General features: G+C 40.1%; 2 protein-coding genes across 2 annotated transcripts; both read left to right on the top strand.

The window, feature by feature from the left end:
• LOC139470288 (uncharacterized) lies at positions 1–8,840 on the top strand. The gene is made up of 6 exons (XM_071252648.1): positions 1–241; positions 2,281–2,374; positions 4,237–4,358; positions 6,732–6,819; positions 7,717–7,883; positions 8,510–8,840. Exons 1-6 carry the CDS (start codon positions 84–86, stop codon positions 8,613–8,615), a joined length of 735 nt encoding a protein of 244 aa, XP_071108749.1. The 5' UTR covers positions 1–83; the 3' UTR covers positions 8,616–8,840.
• Positions 8,841–10,753: 1,913 nt separating this feature from the next.
• LOC139470259 (uncharacterized) lies at positions 10,754–19,401 on the top strand. Its single transcript, XM_071252605.1, has 6 exons — positions 10,754–10,941; positions 13,337–13,430; positions 16,362–16,483; positions 17,750–17,837; positions 18,348–18,514; positions 19,102–19,401. Exons 1-6 carry the CDS (start codon positions 10,784–10,786, stop codon positions 19,205–19,207), a joined length of 735 nt encoding a protein of 244 aa, XP_071108706.1. The 5' UTR covers positions 10,754–10,783; the 3' UTR covers positions 19,208–19,401.
• The last annotated feature ends 1,937 nt before the right edge of the window (positions 19,402–21,338 follow it).

The following is a 21,338-nucleotide window of genomic DNA, read 5'->3' on the forward strand; positions in this document are numbered from 1 at the left end:
TCTAACTGTCATATCACGAAGGTCGTCTCGTGACTGCCACATCTGTGTATTAATACACGTACGGGAACATTTCGTCCTCCAAAATGAAGAGTGACAACATGTTGGCACTATTTCTCGTCGTTGTTCTGGTGTCTCCGTGTTTTTCTGTGGAGACATGTGTACAAGTCTCCCCGTGCTCATGTGAGAGCTCCGAAGGCCTGATTGACCTCTCACCTCTGGCCAGACATGACGGCACGCCTCAGTATGTAAATCTATCAAACAGTCTCCATGTAAATAAACAGTTAAATCTCGTTAATTCGGACCTTGTTAATCCAATACCACATTACATACGAAATATAGTGATAAAGCTCTACATCTAGTGTCCGGTACCACTCAGATTGACGATGTTTCATTACAGTAATACATTTTTAAAATGTCAGTATAAAGTTAAGGTACTATTTGTTTGATTGTTAGCTTGTTCGTTTGTTGTTAAACGCAGCATTCGGAAATAATCCGGCGATCTGTATATAAAGGAGTCTAGACTGTTAAGGTAGACCGTGTGCGAAATACTCTGTAAGTCGGAAAGCGCACGTAAAATCTCCAATCTCAGTCAGTCAGTTAAGGTAGTGAATGAACTGATATGATTATATCGGAGTAATTCATGAACTATTACGTAATTAATACGTTAAATATTCATAACTGGTCTGTAAGTATGTGTGTGTGTGGTGTGTGTATGTGTGTGTGTGTGTGTGTGTTGGTGTGTGTGTTGTGTGTGTATGTGTGTGTCTGTGTCTGTGTCTATATATATATATATATATATCTATCTATCTATCTATCTATCTATCTATCTATCTATCTATCCATCCATACATCATCTATCTATCGATCTATCGATCTATCTATCTATCTATCTATCTATCTATCTATCTATCTATCTATCTATCTATATATATATATATAACGAGCAGGTATGCTGGACACCGTATGTATATAGATATTGATACAGAAATGTTAAGTTAGCTGCGCGCTTGGGCCAAATCCGCAAAAACTGCGACTGTCATAATGCTATAGTTATACACCTTAAGACTATCGTAACGCTACGAACGCTTGATGGTTCGGGCCCTGGAGTTCAACCAGAACGTTTAAATATTCAGTAGATTTTATCACCCCATCCAAAAGTCTCTCTCGACAAGCGCATCAATCGAAGACCGACACTTCCCATTAAACCACAAAAATGTAATTTTTACTTTAAAAAGGTCATGTGTGTCAAATTTTAATGCATTGTTAATTTCGATTCATTTTTAACCCAAACGAATCTAAATTCTCAAATGTACTTGCTGAAGACAGTGCTATTGGTCTATATTGGATAATAAATCACAAATGGAATTCCTGGTCGTCAGCATATCAAAACGTGCAGCTTCAGAATGGAAAATAATTCGACAAATGTAGAAGTTAATTAGAGTTTATGATTGGTCAGGCCAGTTTTAGACTCCGCCCTTAAAGGGGGACACGTATATACTTTGATATGGTTTAATATTCTGACAGGAGGTCCTTTGTCTATGTTTCATGTCTACCTTACTCTGACAGGAGGTCCTTTGTCTATGTTTCATGTCTACCTTACTCTGATAGGAGGTCCTTTGTCTATGTTTTATGTCCACGTTACTCTGACAACAGGTCCTTTGTCTATGTTTCATGTCTACGTTACTCTGACAGGAGGTCCTTTGTCTATGTTTCATGTCTACGTTACTCTGACAGGAGGTCCTTTGTCTATGTTTCATGTCTACGTTACTCTGACAGGAGGTCCTTTGTCTATGTTTCATGTCTACGTTACTCTGACAGGAGGTCCTTTGTCTATGTTTCATGTCTACGTTACTCTGACAGGAGGTCCTTTGTCTATGTTTCATGTCTACGTTACTCTGACAGGAGGTCCTTTGTCTATGTTTCATGTCTACGTTACTCTGACAGGAGGTCCTTTGTCTGCGTTTCATGTCTACGTTACTCTGACAGGAGGTCCTTTGTCTATGTTTCATGTCTACGTTACTCTGACAGGAGGTTCTTTGTCTGCGTTTCATGTCTACGTTACTCTGACAGGAGGTCCTTTGTCTGCGTTTCATGTCTACGTTACTCTGACAGGAGGTCCTTTGTCTATGTTTCATGTCCACGTTACTCTGACAGGAGGTCCTTTGTCTATGTTTCATGTCCACGTTACTCTGACAGGAGGTCCTTTGTCTATGTTTCATGACTACGTTACTCTGACAGGAGGTCCTTTGTCTATGTTTCATGTCCACGTTACTCTGACAGGTTTGTCGAACAGCCGGATGTGAGAAATCAGTGGTTCTACTCCTACAACCCGTGTATTGCCTTCACAAACGGAGGAGGATGTACAAATGTCGCGGTAAGACGTCAAGTATTATACATTATAGCTAAAATGGATAGAATTATAATAAAAACGCCCGCATGTTATCAGAAATGAGCGGGCCACTGTAACTTGATAATGCCCTCATATTACTTGACGACGGGCCATTATCACGCCCGTTGTTAGGTGACGTCATAGGATAGGGATAGGTGACGTAACGTTCAATAGTGACGTCATCTGGTTTGTTCTATGACGTTTCCATATTTGTAAAAGTGGGTCAGCGACATTCGTGTTGATTGCAGTAAATGTTTCAAAATCGTTATTGTTGTTTCTTTTTATTTGATAACAAATTCCATCCATTTTAGCTATAATAACGGTAACGCTATTTTTCAGGGCATTATCATTTGTAGAAGCCCTCGGTCTTTTCAACTGCCCTCCTTCGTCGGGCAGTTAATGGAAGACCTCGGGCTTCTTCAAATGATAATGCCCTGAAAAATAGCGTTACCCTTATAGTAGTTTGAGAGAGGCAAAATAAATATATAAGATCGACAGTTGTGCTTCTTAACGTACGCCGGAGCAAGTGGGCATCCAAACAGTGCGTGGATTCGGTGATCGTTATGTTTCACCGCTAATGACCCGGGGTCTGCCAGCACTATACCCACGATCGTGGTTTTCTTGAACAACAATACAGTGATGATAGCTGCCCCCCGTGTTGTAACGAAATTGTGGTACTATGGTTTGGTTAAAGTGTTTTGTTTCTCATCACAATGATCTGCTTCAGATGGAGAGGTCGCTGGGAAGCATATATATATAATAAAGTCCACGTTAGTCCATCATCTTCTTTATATCAGTTTGAGAGAGGTCTGATATAAAGAGGATGATGGACTAACGTGGACTTGATTATTTTATTATATATTACATGTACACCAAGTGAACATTTACCTCCTTTTTGTATATATATATACACAATTCCCCTCCTCCGGTTAACACAACCAAAGCAATATATTGACAGGAGGGGAATATGGTTCACAATAATAATCTTGAACTCACGAGTTGATTTTTGAACGTTTTGAAATTATGCTATGTCCGCACAACAAGGCCTGTGTACAGGGTGTTGAGTAGACAAACGACGGACGGACAACAACGGACAGGTCATCCTCAATCTAATGCGACATATTACAGAAGCCGTAATCTTGAACATTACGGCACTAGCTTCAAAATGTGATTTCCATTCCAGATTAGTTTTGAAAAATATTTTGAAAAAGTTCTCTTTTCTGAAGAAGAAAAAGAAAGAAACTTATGGAATGTTTAATTCCAAGGGGCTCTGGAAAGTCTCTGGTTTCAAATGTCTATCCATTTGAAGCATTCGATAGGCTATGATTGTCGTTCGGAATGCCTCGTGTTAACCTTTTTGAGGTTGCATGTATAGAACACCTTGTCGGACTTTCACTTTCGTGATCTCGTTAACGACGCTGTGATTGGTCGGATGAAAAGAGGGGGCACGGGTGGCCCAGTCGTCTAAGGCGCCGCGATTCGGTGTGCAGAGTTGCGTCCCTTGGGCACGCCAGAAACCTATGATTGTGGGTTCGAATTCCGGTTCGCCCCGATTATGTTTCTAGGTTTGTCAGCACCATACCCGTGCTCGTGGGTTTCATCGAAGTGGTAAACGTCTGAGACCTGCATCACTTCGGACTTTCCTCCCACATTAAGCTGACACGCCTTGATATAACTGGAATAATATTAAAAGCGGCGTTAAACCCACTCACTCATTCACTCGGATGAAAGGTCTGTCTGACGTGATCTGTAACAGGATGTCCACAGATCTTTATGTAGCGGTAGCGAGCACCAAGATCTGGTTTTAATGAGACTTATCCACGTTATAATTGCATTTATTTATACAGGCGTGTCAGACAGACAAGACCGGAAGCTACTACAGTCTAGGAACTGAACAGTCTGCAGTCTTCATGCGTGATCCTAACAATAACGTCCAGATACGATACACCTCCACTACCGACACAACAAGGTAAACCAATTAAGGTTATATCGGAATTAGGGCCATAAAATTCAGATTTAAAAGTCAAACAAATCTCGATATTTGTTTGTTAACGGAGACAGTTTAATGTAAGTTTGTGATATACGCATGTGCATGCACTTCGCTATATAAGTGCAATAACCTTGGACGCGACATTAAACCCAAATTCAACTCACCTCACATAACAGGATAGAACATCGCCGGTTCAACAATGTACCGCTTTTCAATTCTTGGCGTTCTGCATACTGATTGTATTCATCAAAGTAAAATAAATTCAACAGTTATCAGACAATACATTTTCAATGTATAAATATTATTATATCCCGAAATATAAGGGCGGGGGTATATGCCAAGGAATTCCGTCCGTCCGTCCTTCATTTTTTTGTGCGACCCAACTTGAAATTGAATTCTTTTCCAATTGGGGGCACAGTTTCTATGCCAATAGGAGAGGTGCAGTACAAAGTTTGATTTCGATAAATGGATTTTCTGAACTTTGAACTTGGAAATATTTTGGAGTCGAAGTCTGGGGTATTAGTGTGCCCAGGTCACTTTTTGTCTCGTTACATTTGGATTGATCATTCAAAGAAGAATTTGTTTCAGTTTTGATCACTTAAAGACGGTATTAGGTTCCGATTTAATAAGTTAAAGACATTATTAGCTTCAGATTTGATCACTTTAAGACTACTAGGTTCAAATTTAATCAGTTAAAACAGTTTTAGTGTCATATATGATCACTTAGAGACAGTAGTATCTTAATATTTAATCAGTTAAAGACAGTATCAGATTCGGATTTGATCACTTAAAGACATTTTAAGTTTCAGATTTGATCAGTTAAATATATTATTAGTTTCAGATTTGATTACTGTACTGAAAGACATTTTTAGTTTCAGATTTGATCACTGAAAGACATTTTAAGTTTCAGATTTGATCAGTTAAAGATATCATTAGTTTCAGATTTGATTTCTGCACTGAAAGACATTTTTAGTTTCAGATTTGATCACTGAAAGACATTTTAAGTTTCAGATTTGATCAGTTAAAGATATCATTAGTTTCAGATTTGATTTCTGCACTGAAAGACATTTTTAGTTTCAGATTTGATCACTTAAAGATATTATTAGTTTCAGATTTGATCACTTAAAGACAGTATTAGTTTCAGATTTGAAAACAGTGCCCAACTATTATCAACACATTTTCCTAATCTAAGTTAATTGCCCAATGATTGATTCGTGACCAAGTCGTGTTATACCGGGACATGCCGAATAGCGACTCGTGCCCCTGTCGTGGCCATTTTTGCGACCGGGTTCCGTCTTAACGCAAACGGGCATACCTAAAACAATTGTCAACTCGTTGCGTAATGGTTCACATATATTTCCCAATATACTATATATATTTCAGATGCAATTTAGAGCACATCGGTACATGCGGAATTATACAGTATGATTGAACACATATAACTATGTCTTTGGTATATTTTTAGATGAAAGACATGTAAAAATCAAAAATGATTTCTGAGGGATTCTTTGACGAAGAACTTGAAATCATTCGCGCATTCTGATTGGTTTGTCGTATTTTCGCGCATAACATTCCTCGATAGGGGGACGAGTCGTCTTGCAGGTTACGGAAAGGAGCGAGTGGTGACGAATGCATGTTGACTTGCTAAGGGATATAATCAAGGCTTGCTAGGTCCTGAGAATCATCGTCTGGAAATATGATTGAGTGTGTATTTGTTCCGGTTCATCGAGGGATGATGTACTGTGTGTACTGTGTGAGTCCCACTGACTTGCACTATGTTGAATTTGTGTTGAAAGCAGTCCGTCTCTGTGGGCTTGGCTTATTGTTTTACATAAAAAGATATATGTCAGCAACCAGTGAACTGATTGTTTGTCATTTGTTGTTAACGCCGCACCCAGAAATATTCCATCTATATAACGTCTGTAAATATTCTATTCTGGACGGCCAAATTGAAATTTTGCATGAATTATAGATACACATGTTTCTTGGTTGGTTGGTTTGTTGTTTAACGTTGCACTCAGCAATATTCCAGCTATATGACGGCGGTCTGTAAATAATCGAGTCTGGACCAGACAATCAAGTGATTAATATCATGGGCATCGATCCACGCAATTGGGACACGATGACATGCATCAACCAAGTCAGAAAGCCTGACCCCCCGATGCCGTTAGTCGCCTCTTACGACAAGCATAGTCGCCTTTTTCTACCCCAGATCTTCACAGGTCGAGATTATTGTGAGAACTGATAAAGTACGGCTGAGATGATTAAGTAATGTCGACTTGTTCGATACTGGATTTCCAGTTGACGGAACACTGTTTTTTATATTAATGAAATGTAACTTGGTCGTTTCAGAACAACCTTCGTAACTCTCATATGTGACCAGAACAGCGTGCAGAACTTGACGGTTGCAGGAGAATACCCTGATGGGAGTGGTACTTATGTAAGTAACGCACGATACCTTTTGTATCAACCAGGACCAATCAGCTTCTTTAATGGAATTGATCCGCCTCTTCTACACTATAATAACGTGCAGTGAGAGTGAGTGAGTGAATGAGTGAGTGAGTGAGTGAGTGGATATAAATGTCTGATTGATTCCAGATTATTATTATTACATTCGGTCAAATATAAATAATTATTGAAAACTTACCTTACCAAAATTGTTTTGTTAATTGTTTTTGAAAAAGATTGCTGGATATATTACTAAGGTGATGTTACGACAACATACAGAACATCTTAACAATAATAACAGTAGTTCATTAAAACAATATACAGAACAATTTAAAAAAACCACATTGTTTCTTCTCTTATTGTAGAAAGTCAAGCAAAAAGCATATACCATTTTGAATTATTCAGTAAAATATGTCATTCCTGAAAACCCGGACATTCCTTGTCCTATTGCATGGTTCATTGAAATGTAAGCCTTTTTGTCCTCGATTGTCTAGCATATTATATCGCAGTTCTACTGGAATACACACCGTGGACCCTCGTACTAGAGTGACGTCATCATCCCCAACCTTCTTATCTGTAACTTCACACAGAATTTCTCTCGCCCATTACTGTAATTTGATTGGTTGTAAATGTAGTCGAAGCGGACTCAAAACGAAGCTATGGTTCTAGGGTATCTATCATAATAGAATGGAGATAAAATACAATCTGTTATCGAAGATTCCTTTGACTTGATGAGATAAGCATCGCAGACAACAATGATAACACTATGAATTCAAAATATATGATAATGCATTATATAATATCTCCCACTCGAGGCTTCATATGGATGTTCCTATAATACAATGATGCACTTTCGTCCATGACACTTACCAGTATTTCATTTGTCCAGTATTTCACACTGACGAGCATCTATGCTTGTCCCCGAGGTCAAACCACCACCACAACGACGACAACGACAACAGCTGCTCCGACGCCAGCTCCGAGGCCAGCCCCAACGCCATCCCCATCTCCCTTCTTTACAATGAAGACGGTTATCATATTGCTTGGATGTGTCATGTAAGTCAATACACGATCTTCAATGATAGAATCGCCAGTAGTCACTGTCAGATAAGCCAAATGAAATCTTTATGGCTTAAATGAAGGAATATTTTGAGAACAATTTGCGATGATGTTATTAAGGTAGCCAGTAATCGCTATATTAAACTAGAGGGGAAAACGGAATAGGAGATACTTACCCTGTGGATGATAACTTGATTTAATTAAGCTTACAAATTGGTTCACAATCGTATTTCCTTCTTTGAGTAGGTTGGGTTTAACGTCGCTGTGAACAGATATATTAGCTTAATGGGCGTGGTAAGCCAAAAGTGATACAATTCTTACACTTGATACCCTTGGACATGAACCATGGGTCATAATCAGGGCAACCGTGGTATCCGAACCCACAACCAGCATACCCTTCTTCTGCACAGCGATATGGGGCGTCTTAGACCATTGGGGCGTCCATGCCCACCTTAAGGGGCATTGTATGGTGTAGCCAAACCAAGAAACATAAATAGAGCTTTCAGAAATCGTACCGTGACAATAGATTTCGGGTCGAACTGTGGCGCCTTAGACAACAAGGCCACACTTGTTCCATATTCTATTTTGATCACAACGATGTCTGTCTTTTTCGTTTCTTTCAGAGGCTGTCTATTCATTCTGATATGTCTTGTATTTGTTGGCCTTCTGACGAGGAGATCCGAACAAGAGTTGCCTCCCTTCCATGACAAGAGGAAGTTGGTTTCGTAAATGTGTACATATAAAAATGGCAAAACATCATCAAAACTGTAAACGTTACGTTACATTTAAAGTTATAATATCTCTTTCAGAGTGCTGATATTCATAAATTCAAAACGAAATGAATCATGTTTTTGTTTACGAAACTGTTTGTTTAAAATGAAATATAATCATTGTTACTTCCAATACAGCCAAAATAAAACTACAATCAACATATGTACCTCAAATAAAAACAAACTTGCCATTAATATTTCATTTTTTATTTTTTAATTATTTTAGCAATATTCCAGCTTTATTTGACGTCGTTCTGTAAATGATCCCTTCTGGGAAGACAGGCCAGTGGGTAGGGGTATGATGACACCCCAGGCCAAGGAGCATTACCATCCGATCACAGTCGTCGGCTTTTTCGAAAAGCACAGTTAGTTGCCTGAAGTTACCATAATGTGAACGGTGTAAGCAAGCATGTGACACTAAGGTGCCGGAAGTTACCATGGTACATGCATGCGCAGTGTATACACGTAGGAGGGCCTTAATTTAAAATACAAATAGAATACATGTACCAAACACGTAAATCATACAGCTTACAAGAAACTTACATACACATGTGACTGATGAATAGAAAAGCCTTTGTTGATATTTGTGAGTGGGTGAGTGAGTTGAGTTTAACGCCGCTTTTAACAGTATTCCAGTTACATCACGGCGTGTCAGCTTAATGTGGGAGGAAAGCCCGAAGTGATGCAGGTCTCAGACGTTTACCACATCGGTTAAAGCCACGAGCTCGGGTATGGTGCTGACACTTTAGCTGACACGCCGCGATATAACTGTAATACTGTTAAAAGCGGCGTTAAACCCAACTCACTCAGTCAATTTGAGTATAGGTTGCACATAATCAAACATTTTTCAGGCTCCACGCCATAATGGCTGGAAGCCCAATTGTAAACACTGGTTTTCCCATGGATTCTATCATTGAATGTACTGAAATAGTTTCCGTCACTTTATCCTTGTACCAAAATGTGCATGGCTATTCAGGAAACATACCGGAAAATTCACAAATAAATTATAGCAATATCAAAAATGATAAACGCATTAATACACCAAAACTGTTTGGAGCTGATTTTAAAGCCCGCGTGCTGCTTAAAATATAATGTTAGAACGACAAACACTATACAGTAAACTACGGTTATAACGAACTCAAAGGGACTACTAAAATGTTAGTTCGTTATATCCGTTAGTTCGTTATAAGCGTGTTAGTTGTAACCGTAGTTTACTGTATAATATGGGAAAATATATTGCAAAAGATTCTATGGCATTTGATTGGCTAACAAAGCAATGATTTTGTTTGCGTTTGTATTCCCAAGCGAAAACAAATGATCAGCTAATCGTACATATATTTCTCTCTTTTTATTAACAATGAAGACACCAGCACCAACTCGAACGGAAACGGGGCACTTAGATCCAACAGTGTAAATTTGCATGGCATTTATCCACCGTAAACTTTGGATATGTTCCTCGGCTATGGTTTAAACACGAGGTGCTGGCTCAGATGTATTAACCAGTTCCAGGACATCAAGATAAATTTGATGGAAGTTCAAGCAACCATGGCGCCATTTCAGAAAGAACAGTATTTTCAGCTATGGCGACGTCACATACAGTATGATGGAAAGCAGTTCTCTGAGAATTTTGAAGAGAAAAATGTGCTCAAAATCCAACGGTCATAGATGAATATTTTAAATAGACGTATTTTTGTTTGTTTCGTGGTGGAACTGTAGCCGTGAAAAGCGTAAAGAGTAAGTTTATTACACCAAAATAACACGTCGATTTCCGTCCAAAGTAGAATATGTGAAAGTCATTGTTGGTGTCATCCGCCTAAATATGGCTGCAATATTGCTACAAGCGACGGAAACATAGTCATTGAATTAATTAAGAAGCTATTCCGCATGCAATCTATTTACCAAAGGGAGACAACTGCTTCTGTAAGCATATCAGTGTCGCTAAACAGAAGTTATCTGTTACTTGTCATTGTCATATGTCCGACAAACAGACCTTTTCGCGCGATATCGATATATCCTGTGTCAACATCTCCGAGATAGACAAGACGTGCTCAGAAATGTGTAACTGTCATATCACGTGAGTCGTTATCAGTGTATTAATACACGTAGGGGAACATTTCGTCCTTCACAATGAAGAGTGACAACATGTTGGCACTATTTCTCGTCGTTGTTCTGGTGTCTCCGTGTTTTTCTGTGGAGATATGTGAACAAGTCTCCCCGTGCTCATGTCGGAACTCCGAAGGCCTGATTGACCTCTCACCTCTGTCCAAGGAAGACGGCACGCCTGAGTATGTATCCCTGTGAAAATCATCATGTACATGTACAGTGAAACCTCGTTAGTCCGGACCCTGGTCATCCAATACCACATTACATACGATTATAGTAAGAAATCTCAAGAGAGAGGGAGAGAGAGAGAGAGAGAGAGAGAGAGAGAGAGAGAGAGAGAGAGAGAGAGAGAGAGAGAGAGAGAGAGAGGTGGGGTGGATGTGGGTGTGTTTCTGTGTGTCTCTCTTTCTCAGTGTGTATGTGAGTGTGTGTTTGTGTGGTGTGTGTGTGGTGTGTGTGTGTGTGTCTGTGTGTGTGTCTGTGTGTGTGTCTGTGTCTGTGTATGCGCACATTACCAGCTGTGGTGACATATTACTGGTCGCATGATACCGGACAGATGACTTCATGTATGTTGGTCAAAGTACGTATATAGTCACTTACATGTGTTGATATACGGGCTCGCTATCTTATCGGGATCGATTTCACATGAAATCAGTATGTTGTGACATTTCTGTATATAATATGATTTACTACATACAGTTAAACCTTGTTAATCCGAACCTTGTAAATCCAGAGACCACGACTGTCTGTCGATCCTGATGGTACCCATCCTACATAACATTTGATAGGGATACTCAGATATGTCATTCACTTGACATTATTTGAGGTGAGGTGAGGTGTGGTGAGGTGAAATTGGGTTTAGCGTCGCGTATTGCACTTATATAGTGACGTGTGTGTGTGTGTGTGTGTGTGTGTGTGTGTGTGTGTGTGGCTGCTTGTACTAGTCCGGACTGATGCCGATATATAGTGCCAGCTCACTAAGATACCATGCCGCAGTTTACCATGAATAACCCACTTAGACACAGTATACTGACTCCGAGTCGACCAACCATTCGACCACTTACCATTTCTCACCAGTTACTTAGCAGTATCAGAATTTCTCCACACAAACAGCGTTATCAATCGTTATCACTTCCGGTATATGCAGTTATCTCCCTTTGAGCGTAAAGTAGTATATACACCCTCAGATATTATCGGCGTGACGAACGTACAAGTTTACGACTAGGTTGTCCCATCGCCCGCTTTCGTGTAATACTAAAGTGCAATTACTGCGGGAGTAGTAAAGGATGGTTTAGTTGAAAATTTACCAACATTCCACTGAAGGAAAAGTTCCTCGACATTCGAGATTTTTTTCCCTAATCTAGAATAAATGTCTAGCTGTAGTTGATAACTGAACTTCATACATGAGCTGTTAGTACAAACATTTGCTAAACACCATACACTAAACTAAAAAACCTTATCAAAAGCAATCCTAACAAAACAGATTGGCCAGATTGAACATCAATTCATCAAAACAGATAGAACGAGATTGTCTGCAATGAAGCTGTCGCACTGCAAAGAAAGCCGGGCTCCAGTCCTACGTTTACGCTCTCGCATTGTAAAGGAAACAACCAGTGCGCATTGAAGTGTGACGTCACAAAGTGTTTACAAGTGTGTCCGTTACATGTTGTATTACATATAGGAAAACGGATAAGCATTTGAAATTGTTTTCAAGGGAATTGTGATTTCTCATCACAACGCCAGGAATAAGACCACATGAAAAGTTATAAATTAGCTGCGATCTTGGCCCCGATCCACACAAGCTACAGTTGTTATATGTCTATAGTTCAACACAGATTCAAGACTATCGTAAAGCCTCGAACGGGTGGATCGGGTCCTGGTGTCCTTTATATATTCAGTATATCTTACAATCACCGATCCAGTGGTGTCATGTCACAGTAAGTCCACAACAAATGCCATTTGTAATTTGAAAATATCATGTACATGTAAGTCGAAGTTTATGTTTCATTTCAATTTTATTTCTGATCCAACATCAAACTAAATTCTCAACTGTTCTAATTGAATACAATGATATAAGGAAGCAGAATATGCAAATGTAGTCTTTTATGGAACATGAATAGCAAATGTCATTGTTTGTCGTCGGGATGGGTTACGTAAAGAAGTAAGTGGAACTTCAGAATTGAACACAATTCGACAAATGCAGAAGTGGATCCGAGTCCTTGATCAGGTCGACGGTCTGTGATCAATGACACGTATACATTTAGATGTGGTCTAATATACCTACATGGGTTGATTCACGTGAAGATCCGGAGTAGAATAGGTCTTCAGCAACTAATGCTTGTGGTAAAAGGCGACTATATTTGTCGTTAGAGGCGACTAACGGGATGAGGTGGTCAGGCTCGCTGACTTGGTTCATGCATGTCATCGTGTCCCAATTGTGTGAATCGATGCTCATGCTGTCTGGTCCAGACTCGGTTATTTACAGACCGCCGTCATATAGCTAAATATTGCTGAGGGCGGCTTTAAACAACAATCAAACCAACAAAACATGAGTTGAAGTCTACGTTACTCTTACAGGTATCAGGACCAGACGGATGGTACAGGTCAGTGGTTCTACTCCTACAACCCGTGTCTTGGCTTCACACACGGGGGTGGATGTAACAACGTTGCGGTAAGACTTTAAGCATTATAGTTTGAGAGAGGCAATGTTACTTTGGGGGGGGGGCGCTCCTTTACAGAGCCAGGATTCTTTAATGGTTTGGTTCCCCGCTACTGCCCCGTGGTCTGCAAACACTGTACCCGTGATCTTAGCTTTTTTTATCACCAATATAGTGGTAGTATATAGCCAGTTGACGATGTTTCAAATAATGAGTAAAAGTGTTTACGTTTCTCACCCCTATGATCTGCTTCAGAAATAGAGATCGCCTGTAAACACACAGAAACTGTTTTAGTTGTTTTTGAGACAACAACTGTTGAGTGGGTATTATGTGGACATAGTTCACAGTAAGAATCTTGAACTGTAATTGTGCAATATTAGTATTACAACGGCTGTGTATAGGTGCTGAGAGCTGAAACTACGAAACATACTGACAGGTTAGTTGTCAACTTTCCTCCAGAGAGAGTTCAGCAGTTTATATGCATGATATGCGGAATTTGGGTCTGGGGAACACTTAACAAATTAACTTTCAAATTTATTTTTTGAAAGATGAAAAAGTTGGAAGCTCAACACCGCTTCCAACTTCTTACTTCCGTCAACCATTTTGGAAAGCTTCCTATTTCCGTAAATATGTGTTAGGAGATAGAAACCCCAAGATGTCCCCCACGATGTGCCTAAAATTGCCCGTAATACATTCAGGTCTCTTTGACATCTGTTTTGCACATATTCTATATGTTTGCGCCAAGTGGGGTGTTGATCTAGGATCACCCCTAGAAATTTGGCGGATTTTTCGAATTTGATTTATTTGCCGTTTATGGAGAGACGGGGAATCATAGCATCTTTCCCACTGCTGCGTTTGAATAGAACTCCGACAGTTTTTTTCACTTGAAAGGGTGAAACAAACCCTATATACCCAGGTAACATATTTTTAAATAATTAGATTAAAACTGGAGTACAGACTTGACTCAAGTAAAATAAAATAAATACATTAACAATTAATTCACCAAAGAATATATTATTGCTTCATATATATTATTGTAAGAAGATTAACCATGCATTTAATACCGATTAGTTGTCATTTTGTCATATCAAAACATTTCACAATAACATTTGTGCTAAAACTCCAGCTTTGCAACCAGTATGTATACCTTGGTCTCTGTGGTAATCCTATGTACTCCAGTGAGAACTCGTCCATTACTCAGCAGGTGTTGTCTTAATTAGTCCCCACCTGGCCTCCTCCCGGCTGTGTAACAAATGGGAATATAGAGGTGTGCGACAACTGGGAATATAGAGGTGCGTGACAACTGGGAATATAGAGGTGTGTGACAACTGGGAATATAGAGGTGTGTGACAACTGGGAATATAGAGGTGTGTGACAACTGGGAATATAGAGGTGTGTGACAACTGGGAATATAGAGGTGCGTGACAACTGGGAATATAGAGGTGTGTGACAACTGGGAATATAGAGGTGTGTGACAACTGGGAATATAGAGGTGTGTAACAACTGGGAATATAGAGGTGTGTGACAACTGGGAATATAGAGGTGTGTGACAACTGGGAATATAGAGGTGTGTGACAACTGGGAATATAGAGGTGTGTGACAACTGGGAATATAGAGGTGTGTGACAACTGGGAATATAGAGGTGTGTGACAACTGGGAATATAGAGGTGTGTGACAACTGGGAATATAGAGGTGTGTGACAACAGGGAATATAGAGGTGTGTGACAACTGGGAATATAGAGGTGTGTGACAACTGGGAATATAGAGGTGTGTGACAACTGGGAATATAGAGGTGTGTGACAACTGGGAATATAGAGGTGTGTGACAACTGGGGATATAGAGGTGTGTGACAACTGGGAATATAGAGGTGTATGACAACTGGGAATATAGAGGTGTGTGACAACTGGGAATATAGAGGTGTGTGACAACTGGGAATATAGAGGTGTGTAACAACTGGGAATATAGAGGTGTATGACAACTGGGAATATAGAGGTGTGTGACAACTGGGAATATAGAGGTGTGTGACAACTGGGAATATAGAGGTGTGTGACAACTGGGGATATAGAGGTGTGTGACAACTGGGAATATAGAGGTGTATGACAACTGGGAATATAGAGGTGTACATGTGTGACAAATGGGACGTGTAACTAATGGGGATAAACCGTTGCTGTTGGTGTTGCTGTTGTGTGAGTGGCGGGTCCTACTGGTAGGTCAGGACATGCTTACTCTTATCGGGTACACCTGGTGTCAGTGACTTTCGGTGATGCGTTTACATGATATTCACCGATATTTGCCTTTTCCACCCAATGGAAACTGTCTTGCCTGATAATCGAGACTAGCTGTCGTTGGTGTTTTTTAAATATATATTGTATTTATGCGTAATTTAGAACATATCCACTTCCATAATCGCATATCCACACTCGATCTCATTAAAATAAAAGCTTAGTGCTCACGACCGCTTCACAAAGATCCCGTTACAGGTTACGTCAGAACGACTAATGAGACAGGAACAGGTAGGCGACATTGGCCAATCAGAAAGCAGCTTTCTCGAGCTTTACGGCACTAGTTCCATAACGGCGACCATTCCAGAAACCGCTTTGAAAAATAATAAGTTCTCAATTAAAAATTTGAATAATTAACAAAAGAAAATTCTGGAATGTCTGATAGATGGCCAAGATTGCACGTCAGTACTTAATTCCTGCAAGCTAAGGAAAGTTTCTTCCGTTTCAAATGTTAATCCTATTGAAACATGAGATAGACGATGGATGTCGTTCAGATTGGCCCGTGTTTACTCTTTCGAGATCGCATTATCAGAAAACACATTTGGACTTTCACATTCGTGAAATGGAATGTCTTCAGATCCTTGCGTAGTGGTAGCAATCACGTATTTCTGAATTTAATGAGATGCATCCTCTTTATGACTGCGTGGCTGTGTATTTATACAGGCGTGTCAGACAGACCAGATTGGAAACTACTACAGTCTAGGAAGCCAACAGTCTGCCAGGTTCACGAATGACGCCACAAATGGACTCCAGATACGATACAGCGTCACTGAAGATGTAACAAGGTGAAGCAATTACTTTTTTTTGTCGAATTCGATCCTTAATTTGGATTTAGAAAAAAAATCATGGCTCACTGAGACTGCAATGGCATGCGCACTATCAGTTTCACATTTGACCGCCTAAAGAAGTATTACTTCATATTTGATCGCCTGAAGAAGTATTAGTTTCATATTTGATCGCATGAAGAAGTATTAGTTTCATATTTGATCGCCTGAAGAAGTATTAGTTTCACATTTGATAGCCTAAAGAAGTATTAGTTTCACATTTGATCGCCTAAAGAAGTATTAGTTTCATATTTGATCGCCTGAAGAAGTATTAGTTTCATATTTGATCGCCTGAAGAAGTATTAGTTTCATATTTGATCACCTGAAGAAGTATTAGTTTCACATTTGATCGCCTGAAGAAGTATTAATTTCATATTGGATCACCAGAAGACAGTAGTATTTTTAATTAGAAAATAGTGCCACACAATGATCAACACATTGTTTCGTGATGACTGAATTGTCCTTTATGATTGATATGACAGTGGATCTGCTGTAAACTTAGATACGCACTGCCTGTTGACTCGCGAAAAGGAGGTAAACACGCTTGCTCAGTCCTGTGGGTCATTGAAAACATGTAAATTAAGGATTTTGTGTTTTTCACGGTTCGCTGAAGTACGATGTGCAAACTGTATGAATCCCATTAACCTGCATGGGATTTGTGTTTAAAGTAGTACATCTCGGTGGGCGTAGCATATAGCTTTACATAAAAAAATAACTTATGTCGTATTATAGCTAAAATGGATAGAATTATCATTAAACCGCCCACAAGTTATCAGAAATGAGTGGGCCACTGTAACTTGATAATGCCCTCATATTGCTTGACGACGGGCCAATATCACGCCCGTTGTTAGGTGACGTCATAGGACACGGATTGCTGACGTCACATTCAATAGTGACGTCATAAGGTTTGTTCTTTACGTTACCGATATTGTTGTTTCTTTTTATTTGATAACAAATTCCATCCAACTATAATAACGGTAACGCTATTTTTCAGGGCATTATCATTTGCAGAGGCTCCTTCGTCGGGCAGTTCCTGGAAGACCTCGTGCTTCTGCAAATGATAATGTCCTGAAAAATAGCGTTACCCTTATATTATTGGTAATGCGAGGTAACGAGAGAACTGAAACAGATCGGCTGAGACAATAAAGTAATGAATTCTTACTCGATACAGAATTTCCAGCTAACGAAGCACTGTAAATCTCATGAAATGTTAATTGGGCATTTCAGAACAAGTTTTGTAACCCTCATATGTGACCGGAACTCAGTCGGGACGTTCACGGTTGATGGAGAAAACCCTCCTGGGAGTGCTAATTATGTAAGTATGTGAGTGAGTGAGTTGGTCATACTTTCTTCTCTCACTTGGATGGTGGGGTAGCCTTGTGGTGAAAGCGTTAGCTCGTCACGCGGAAGGCCCGTGTTCGATTTCCCACATGGGTACAATGTATGAAACAAATTTCTGGTGTCCCCCGCTGTGATATTGTTAGAATATTGCTTAACGTAACCACTCACTCACTCTATCATTGCAGACAATCAACGAAAAAGCATTCATCGTTTTAAAGTTATTATCTAATACAAATAAAACGAAGCTATGCGGAGAATGGATTCAGAGTCTTCATCAAAATACAATGGGGATATAATACACTGGATAAATCGGGGATGCCTTTGTCATGATGTATTCAATGTATTCAAAGTTACGACTTTGAAGTTTATAATGCATTCCAAAATATGTTGACACGTTAAATTATAAAGCACTCGGACAGGGATGTTCCTATAGCTCAATGATACACTTTTGTCCATAACAGTTCCCGTGCTATTTCATGTCCAGTATTTTACACTGAGGAGCATCTATGCTTGTCCCACCACCACAACGACGACAACGACAACGACAACGACAACAGCTGCCCCGACGCCAGCTCCGAGGCCAGCCCCAACGCCATCCCCATCTCCCTTCTTTACAATGAAGACGGTTATCATATTGCTTGGATGTGTCATGTAAGTCAACACACCTTCTTCAATGATAAAATCGTCACCAGTCATCATAAGATATGACCATTTGAAACTTTATGGCTGAAATAAAATTTACAGGGATTTGACATGTTGTTTTTAAGGAAGCCAGTCATTGCTAAGCTGAATTAGCAGAGAAAACGGAACTTACACATAGGTTCACAATTGTATTTCCTTCTGTGAGTGAGTTGGGTTTAACGCCGTTTTGAGATTTTGGCTTAATGGGTGTGGTAAGCCAACAGTGATACAAGTCTTACACGTTTGCCAATTGATACCCTTGGACATGAACCATGGGTCATATTCAGGGCAAAAGTGGTATCCCAACCCACAACCAGCATGCCCTTCTTCTGCCCCACGATATGGGGCGTCTTAGACCATTGGGTCGTCCATGCCCACCTTAAGGGGCATTGTATGGTGTAGCCAAACCAAGAAACATAAATGGGGCTCCCAGGATTCCTACTCATGACAATAGATTTCAGGTCGAACTGTGACGCCTTAGACAACTGGGCCATCCTTGTCCCATATTCTATTTTGATCACAATGAATAGTCAATACTATGTTTTTTCTTCTTTCAGAGGCTGTCTATTCATTCTGATATGTCTTGTATTTGTTGGCCTTTTGACCAGGAGATCCGAGCAAGAGTTGCCTCCCTTTCATGACAAGAGGAAGTTGGTTTCGTAACACCATGCATTAAGGCAAACCATAAAGACAAAACATGATCCAACTGTAAACGTTATGTTACATTTAAAGTTATACTTTTAGAGTGGTGATGTTATTTGTATGAAACTTGTGTTCGAAAAACGAATTAAAGTTGTTATGTACTATTCGCATATTGTCACATAATCATTGTTACTTCCAATACAGTCAAAATCAAACTGCGGACAATAAATATACCTCAAACAAAATCTCATGCCAATTAATATTTCATATTTTAATTGTTAATTATTTTAACAACATTCCAGCTTTAAGTCGTACTGTGAGTAATCCAGTCTGGAACAGACAGGACGGTGGTTCATGCCCACGTTGTCAGGGTACGATGACCTGGAATCAGCCATGTCATCAAACATCACCATCCAATCATAATTGTCGGCTTTTTTCCAACAGCACAGTTGTGCTTAGATGCCTGAAGTCTGTGAAGTATGTGACACTAAGGTGCCTGAAGTTACAATAGTATGCACTGTGTAGACACGTCTGAGGGCAACTAGGTGCTTGAAGTAACCATAGTACGCAAGTTGTAGGACTCGTATGTGATATTTAGGTGCCCGGAGTTACCATAGTACGCAAGTTGTAGGACTCGTATGTGATATTTAGGTGCCCGGAGTTACCATAGTACGCAAGGTGTAGGACTCGTATGTGATATTTAGGTGCCCGGAGTTACCATAGTACGCAAGGTGTAGGACTCGTATGTGATATTTAGGTGCCCGGAGTTACCATAGTACGCAAGGTGTAGGACTCGTATGTGATATTTAGGTGCCTGGAGTTACCATAGTACGCAAGGTGTAGGACTCGTGTGTGATATTTAGGTGCCTGGAGTTACCATAGTACGCAAGGTGTAGGACTCGTATGTGATATTTAGGTGCCCGGAGTTACCATAGTACGCAAGGTGTAGGACTCGTATGTGATATTTAGGTGCCCGGAGTTACCACATTATGCATGATAGAGGCACGTATGTGACACTCAGGTGCCTGAAGTTACCACAGTATGCAGGGTGTGGGAAGTATGTGACACTAAGTTGCCTGAAGTTACCATAGTACATGCTACATGCAAGCATGTATATAGTTTATGTAGTCGGCATACGATAGTGTTACATTTCTTGTCTTGCCCTAGGTTCCTCATTGATACCGTTACGAGTGCTACAGTGTCTCAAGTTAAAAAATAAAGGACCCAACTCAATTTCACTATAACGAATAATGATTATTACCAAAACCTACAATTATTCAATATTTAGACAACCCGTGAAGATTCCGGGGTAGAATAGGTCTTCAGCAACCCATACTTGCCGTAAAAGGCGACTATGCTTGTCGTAAAAGGCGGGATCGGGTGGTCAGGCTCGCTGACTTGGTTGATACATGTCATCGATCCCTGTAGCGTGGATCGATGCTCATGATGTCAATAACTGGATTGTCTGGTCCAGATTCGATTATTTTACAGACCGCCGTCATATAGCTGGAATATTGCTGAGTGCGGCGTTAAACAACCAACCAACCAACCAATATTTAGACAACTGCGAATACAATCTGACAAACTCACGTATACGTGGCTAACAAAAATAGGTGAATACTCAACGTGATACAGAAACTCCTCCAATCGGACACAGTCTGGATCCTGGTCACAAACATATTCCGATCACAGTTCGATTAGCTAGCGACATATTATGCACAGTCTCAGTCTAATTCAAATCACAGTTTCACTTTCCTGTCTCTCACAAATGACCGACATGGCCGAATACATCACAAGATTCCACTAGTAGGAATGTCACAGACCGACATGACCGAAATACATCACAAGATTCCACTAGTAGGAATATCACAGACCGACATGACCGAATACATCACAAGATTCCACTAGTAGGAATATCACAGACCGACATGACCGAATACATCACAAGATTCCACCAGTAGGAATGTCACAGACCGACATGACCGAAATACATCACAAGATTCCACTAGTAGGAATGTCCAAGACCGACATGGCCGAATACATCACAAGATTCCACTAGTAGGAATGTCACAGACCGACATGGCCGAAATACATCACAAGATTCCACTAGTAGGAATGTCACAGACCGACATGGCCGAAAACATCACAAGAT

This window comes from Haliotis cracherodii, unplaced genomic scaffold (genome assembly GCF_022045235.1).
Source record: "Haliotis cracherodii isolate W230 unplaced genomic scaffold, xgHalCrac1.p SCAF_20, whole genome shotgun sequence".
NCBI classification, from domain to species: Eukaryota; Metazoa; Mollusca; class Gastropoda; order Lepetellida; family Haliotidae; genus Haliotis; species Haliotis cracherodii.